This window comes from Benincasa hispida, chromosome 3 (assembly GCF_009727055.1).
Source record: "Benincasa hispida cultivar B227 chromosome 3, ASM972705v1, whole genome shotgun sequence".
Taxonomy (NCBI): Eukaryota; Viridiplantae; Streptophyta; class Magnoliopsida; order Cucurbitales; family Cucurbitaceae; genus Benincasa; species Benincasa hispida.
The window spans coordinates 38,781,849-38,788,942 of record NC_052351.1 but is presented as its reverse complement, the minus strand read 5'-3'; the positions used below and the strand labels follow the sequence as shown (position 1 = coordinate 38,788,942).

Here is a 7,094-nt window from a genome sequence, read left to right as displayed (position 1 = left end):
GGAGGGTTATAAAGGTAGTTGGAGTGGGTGAAGTTTTATTGAGATAAGGAAGTTGAAAGGTTCCTTCAAAGAAGTAGTTGAATATGTCAGCCCCTTTGGAAAGAGTAGAAACAAAGTGTGGTTGGTTCAACTGCTTAATTAAGTGTTACGGCTTTCCCCTCCTCTAAACTTCAAATGGTTTGATCATGTTTTAATAGGGTTTTTTTTTTTTTTTTTTTTTGGGTAAGATTTGTTTCATTTTTATTTTTAAAATTTTGTACTCCGTTTGACGAACTTGTGGTAGATATTATAGTTTTCAAATCATATTTGAATGGCCAACATGTGCTCAGATCAGTGATAATTAACATATACTCCTACTGACATCAAAGATTCAAACCGTCATACATCTATGTTTATCATTCAAATCACCATACATCAATGTTGTTGGTCTTTTCATTCTTTCTTTCTTTCTTTCTTTTTTTTCTTTTTTTGTGATTTATTAGTTGTTTGGTTTAACCAAACATTTGTAATTATATTTCTATGAGTATAAATTTTACGGATAAGCTAAAAATATAGATGAAAATGATATTTTCCACAAATGTTATGTAAATTATGTTTTTAATCTGGAAATTTTAACCCATACATCCCAGTTTAGTCTGCAAAGTTTACATGAAATTTTAGCCATTTTTGTCATTCATCAATTAACAGAAAGAAGTCTATATTTGCTTTGAAACCAACATTTAACCTACTACACCTACATGTAAACCTCAAATATGATACTTTGTCATATCAAGTTTCAATTCAATGATTTATGAAATTTAGTAGCTAGATCTATAATAATTTGCATAAAATTGTTTGAAAAATTAATAACTGAACATTAAAATTCCAAAACCAAAGTAGAAATTAAGCAAAAAATATTTCCCAACGTAACAATGCAGATAGAAGCATGTGAATTTTCTGAATCATCTTAAACCAACTACACACAAATTTAATCATATAAGAATTGGGACAAATTTCAATTTTTTAAAATTGAAAGAAATCATTCGTTACATCCTGGAATATTCTGAATTTAACCTAAGAATTAGTTAAGACTCAAATCCAATGCATGGATTTATTTATATGTAATCCACATCAAATAGAGCTAAACCATCGTTTCCTTGTTTCTTAATCAATTTGATTGGATATGGTTTTGGTTTCAAGTTTTAATTTGAAACCAAATCAAGCAAAACCATTACTTAAGAAAAATAATAATTTCATTCGGTATAATAAAATAATTGTGATTAGTATCAATCCAATCATAAGATTAAAAAAGAAGAAAATTGATGAAGAAACTATGTTGAAGTTTCAAAAGAGGGCCTCTAGTATCATCAAGAGGGCTCTCTCTCATAAGAACTTGTTCATAACAACCTTTCCTAACATAGTGAGATAAATATTAAAGAAGAGAAATCACACATGTAATGATCTAACTCAGTTTTTCACATGGTCAAACATGGAACCAAACTAAATCACTTTAAATCCCCTCCAAACCAATCCCATTTGATCAAATAGTTCATGAACCTATCATATATTAAGTAATATTATGACCATGAACAAGATTTGGTTATCTACGTGTGTGTGTATATATATATAATGAACTATAGCTGGTTCTTTTCGAACATCGCGATCAGTAGCGGTAGCTTAAGATTTTCAACAATAATTAGTGAAAGCAGAAGACGTTTCTGCTAAATAACAGAATGTTTGTTCAAATATCCACAAGAGAAAGTAGAGGCTGATCAATTTGAGATCTCAGTTATGAGAGTTCGAAAAGGGGAAGAGGATCAACAAACAAAGACTGCTTTGTTTGTGAAATTTCATTGGCAATATAACATTCAACACTCACGGTTTCTTCAATAGATCCTTGACGTATTTGGTAACTTCATCCACTTTGACAGTCCATGCTACAGAAATTGGGGAATAACCTGTCCATGGATTGCTTGAATTCCATCTGCAAGATATAAGAGGAGAAAAAGGGAAGGGATTATTAACTGAACAATAAGAAAACTGCAGATAGATTCAGCAAAATCATGTGGTCTGAACAATTAACATACTTCTTGATTCCTTGATCCATCAATGTATGACCTACACAAATTCCCTGAGTTTCAACTCTCACAACACCAGACTTGTAGGTAAAGAGATCGGGGCGAACTAAAGCCATGAAGGAAACAGGGTCGTGGAGGAAAATGCCTGTAACACAAAATTAAGGATAGCCATTCAAATGGGATCTACACAACTCAGAATAGTGCTTAATTTAGGCATTTTTTGTTAAAAAAAAAAAAAAAATCATGACTGCTAATTACCATAAACCCCATCTGACATGACATGCCAATCTCTATAGAATTTGCACATGTCACATAGGACTTGAGCATATTTTCCTTTGGATTCCCTTATTTCAAGAAGGTCGTCATCTGCAAACATAGAAATGATTGCCATCACATTGACAAAATTTCTCAGTATACTCAATTTTATTTAATGAGGCATGTGCAAACAGTGAGAATAATGGCAGGTCACAGGTGTTGCTGACAGTTTCTCATATCATTCGAGACAGACAAACATAGGAAGCTTGATAAGGAAAACATTACCTGTAAGTTTAACTTGTGTGGTGATGTTTATACCAATCACATCGATGTTTGCTCCAGATGTGAATACAACATCTGCTGCTTCTGGATCTCCATAGATCTACAAGAGATTTCACAATCCATATGATGCCATTTTGTCCAACTAATGAAATATTAACTGATAATCTCTGTGAACCCGTATATCCATAACTGATTATTTTCACCACTTTCTCCCAACTGGTTCTAAAACCAGCGCAGTTAACTTGGAAGAACATGATGAAGAATATTAGAAACATTGTGAACAGCTATTCTAACGTAGAACCCATAAAACTTACTTGGCCAGTGATTATTCTCAATTTCTCAACAAAATACATTACAAGAAATAGACAATGTTTTAAAATGATAAAGGGGTTTGAAGGCTTTTTCTCGTGAGGCATAAGCCTCAATTTTAATTAAAAATGTTATACAAATCCTAACTTTGACTGATCCAGTATTCCTGAACATAATAGTTATATATGCCTGTTAATGATATATAATTAATTAAATTTGTCTTTACCCACTGGTTTAAGCTCTTGGGTCAATTGGTGATTTAAGATGGTATCAAAGCAGGTTGGTTCAAGAGAGTCATGTGTTCAAATCCCTGTGATGTTATTTCCTCCCCATTTAATATTGAATTCGACTTATTGGGCATTCTTCATATTTCAAGCCCAGAAATGAAGGAGAGTATTAGTGATATATAATTAAATTTGCCTTAAGCTAGTGGGTCAATTAGTGATTTAAGGATGCCTCATTACTACTTTTTTATTTGTTACAATGGCCTCATTACTACTATTATCACTAATAAGAATTGAATTATTCTACAAATTTTGGATTTATTGTTCTAAAAGACTAAATGGTAAAAGTAGTAGTCGTTGAAATAGTCAATTGTCACAACTCAAACCTATATATACTTTAAAAATGGATATAATTGATATTCTTATTATAACCATTAAATAAGACATAGAGACTAAGCCTCTATATGTTTTCATAGAGGTGTAAGTATGTTTTGGTCCAAAGAAGGTGTAAGACAATGCTAAAAGTTATAGAGCGTAAGCCTCTAAAGCCTTTTAAATATTGGAAATAGATTCTGAAAGCAAATTAACAACTCACATTTGCTTCGGCAGCAGGGCTTACATTCCCTAGAGAAAAAAAAGCACCACCAAGTATAACAATCCTTTTCACCTTGCTCGCAAAGGTAGAATCCATTTTGGTTGCCTGATTGTAAAAATAGAAGAAATATATGCTTTTCACACACAAGGAAAAAATGTACAAAAACAAATTGCATGACATCAATCATAAAAACTTACCAGAGCCAAGTTTGTGAGAGGCCCAAGTGCAAGTATAGAAACTTCACCAGGATGCTGAGAAACCGTCTCAACTAAAAATTCAGAAGCACATTTTTCAATTTTTTTCGTACTTGGGGATGGTAGATTTACATTCCCCAGTCCATCAGAACCATGTATAAAGTCAGCAATGTGTGGTGTTCCACCCTTTTCCACCAAAAAAGGGTTAGTTAGTAAATCATACAAAGTACCTGAAGGACACAAAAGCACACAAAGTTAAAGGCTAGAGATAAGAAATCAGAAAATTTACCTTCAGGGGTTCAGCGTTGCCTTCGGCCACAGGAACATCTGAACGGCCTGCCATCTCACACTATCTTTTTGAACATCAAAAGATTCATTGATCATGAACACATTCCAAAAGAAAGAAAAACCAGTGAAAATGAAAAGGAACATGCAATTGAAAAGAGGACCATCAGCTAAAACAATTGCATACCAGAAGCAAGGCATTACGCGTCGCATCTTCAATGAAAACATTACCAAAAATTGTAGTTAATCCCAAGATCTCCAACCCTGGACTTTGAAATGCCATGAAGATAGTCATGGCATCATCTGGGAATCAAAGATAATTTTAGAATTAAATAAACTGGACGGCAATAACAAAACTCCTAGAAATATCCAAAAGTCTAAGATTACATACATCAGCCTCTGCTGAGAACCAATTCTAAGAGAATACAAACATTCTACACAAATATAAATATACATACACACATATATACAAGCAAAGTTACATACACCTATAGGTAGATAGATGAAATATCACAACAGAACAAATCCAGAGAAAATGTAACCGAATCCGCACATAAGAAACCAGAGACTCCTTTTCAGATATGTATAAACTGTAATTTGTAGCAGAACATCTTAAGCATGCACAATAAACTTGGCAAAACTAATGAACGTTTGATCACAGGTGATCAATTCATATCAGGTAGAGCCTCGATGGAAAAAACAGACATTCAAACAAAACAAAATATAATAAAACAGTAAAAATAAGGTCGAGACGCAACAAAATATGTGCCAAAAGGACAATAAACAGAGAAAAAGAAATACCCAGAAACAGGACTATGAAGAAACTCACCGATTCCAGGATCGGTATCAATAATGAGCTTCTCCCGCTGGGGAGAAGAATCCAAAATGTCAACTTCACCATTCGAATCCGCCATATCTGGTACCTAAATTCAAAACTGAAACAAGGGAAATTCTTCGGATAACGAAAGAAGTGAAAAGAGATGAAATCAAATACGTATGTGCGCGTGACTACAAGAAAAAGAAAGACACACGCACACACATACAATTGGAGATAATGGGGTGTTAATAAATTGGAATTTTAGGGCTTTTAATCAAAAGAATTAATCAAGAATGTGAAGAAGAAGACGATGGATGATGAACGAAACTGAGGTGTTTCCGATTGTTTACTGATAAAGAATATATAATAAAGAATGGTGGGATGATTGAAGTGCCTGTGGTTAGGTGGAAGATGACGATGAAAAAAAAGGCGGGCGAAGGGATAAAGACAAGCAGGACGTGATGAACAATGGCGAAAATCCTAATCAGAACTCTGTTTCTGTGAGATTGAATAAAGGATTTGGATCGGAAATTATGGCAACGAAAAGGGAACTCAAAAGCTACTTTTCTGCTTCTGTTCGTCCCCTTTTCACAAACCTCTCTCTCTCTGTGGAATTTTCCTTTTTGTTAAATTCGGATTCTTGATTCCTAAATCTTATGTATTTATCAATTACATTGTTCTCTTCCTATCCAATTAAATTAAATTAATTTGGGTAAATTAACTTAAACTTCTCTTTTGATTAAAATTTAAATTCGCAACACTTTTGTCAAAAACAAGATGTTTCTCTTTTTTTAAATGAAATCTATCCATAACCAACCGCACTTCCTTACAATGAAAGAAGTTCTGAATATGGAATTTTAGATTTAAGGAAAAAAAAAAACCCCCAAAATTTATTTCATCCTAATTCCAATTTTAAGTTTGTTGTTTTCTTTAATACAATTTTACAATGTATTCAGTTTTTTTTTTCTTTTCTTTTTAATGAAAATCACGATTCATCTATGTATTTTATTTAAAAAAGAGAGAGATTCATTTATGTATTTAATATATGTATGTAGTTTAGTTATTTCTTTTATGAGTCAAATACGATAAAAGAGAGAGTTGGAGTGTTCGTGGGTTGTGTTAGATTGGATTAAAATGACGTTTTAGATCCAACCTAATTGTGTGAATTATAAATGTTTTCAACCCAAATAACTCTTATTAAAAAATAATCTAACTCAACCCAATCATAAAACATTTTGGGTTTGGTCGGTTCGGGTTACTTGGTTCATTTATTTAAAATTTTATTCTAAAAAAAAAACTAAAATATTAATACATAACAATTTGATTTAACTATTTTTATATATTGAATTAAGATTAATAACTTAATTTTAATATATATAATGTAAATTTGTCTTTCCAAAATGCTCAAAAAATTCTTTTTAAAAGTTGTTGGAGAATAAATTATCCAAAAACTAATAAAATAAATANTATTATCGGTGACCTATGAATCAATTCCATCTATAAAATTTTCATTTATTTAAACTCAACGGAACTCAAATGAGTTAATAACCCAATCCAAAATATATAGATTGGATTAGATTGATCGACTTAAGTCATCAAATTTTTTTAACATTCCTAAATTAGAGATTTGAATATTTGATTATATTATAATCGAATATGATTTTAAGTATTGATTTGAAGGACTTTGAATTATTTTAAATTATTATAAGAAAGATGTGAAATTAGTGTAATCATTTTACTAAAATAATCCATTCCTTTATCGATTTAATTTGTTAACAGAAAAAAAATATAAAAATATGAATTTTAGGTAAAAAAAATATATAATTTTAAATAAATGATTGAAATTTGGAGTGATGACCAAAGAATTCCTTTGAAATCACTCAAACAAATCATAAGTATGGTTAATATATATACATAAAAATTAGCCATAGTTCAACTAACACATGAGAATGTTATTAATCATAAATTGATCATGTGATTTTGAAATCTCACTATTTTTATCGTTCTAAAAAAATCATAAAAATAATAAAAATGTTAATTTTTTTCGTATGAATTTAATCAATTCTCAAAGTACTA

At 31.2% G+C, this 7,094-nt stretch overlaps 1 protein-coding gene across 1 annotated transcript; it reads right to left on the bottom strand.

Annotated features, from left to right (window-relative positions):
- Nucleotides 1–1,574: 1,574 nt before the first annotated feature.
- LOC120074592 (uridine nucleosidase 1) lies at nucleotides 1,575–5,658 on the bottom strand. The gene is made up of 9 exons (XM_039027754.1): nucleotides 5,031–5,658; nucleotides 4,389–4,504; nucleotides 4,206–4,265; nucleotides 3,920–4,102; nucleotides 3,723–3,827; nucleotides 2,598–2,694; nucleotides 2,316–2,423; nucleotides 2,067–2,202; nucleotides 1,575–1,963 (listed from the first exon to the last, which is right to left on the bottom strand). The coding sequence occupies exons 1-9, from the start codon at nucleotides 5,113–5,115 to the stop codon at nucleotides 1,855–1,857; spliced, it is 999 nt and encodes a 332-aa protein (XP_038883682.1). The 5' UTR covers nucleotides 5,116–5,658; the 3' UTR covers nucleotides 1,575–1,854.
- Nucleotides 5,659–7,094: the final 1,436 nt, after the last annotated feature.

Coding starts and splice junctions, on each gene's coding strand:
- LOC120074592 (XM_039027754.1), bottom strand. CDS start 5,115: ATGGCGGATTCGAATGGTGAAGTTGACATTTTGGATTCTTCTCCCCAG. Junction 2,424..2,597: donor CACACAAGTTAAACTTACAG/GTAATGTTTTCC, acceptor CTATGTTTGCAG/ATGACGACCTTCTTGAAATA. Junction 1,964..2,066: donor ATGGATCAAGGAATCAAGAA/GTATGTTAATTG, acceptor TATATCTTGCAG/ATGGAATTCAAGCAATCCAT.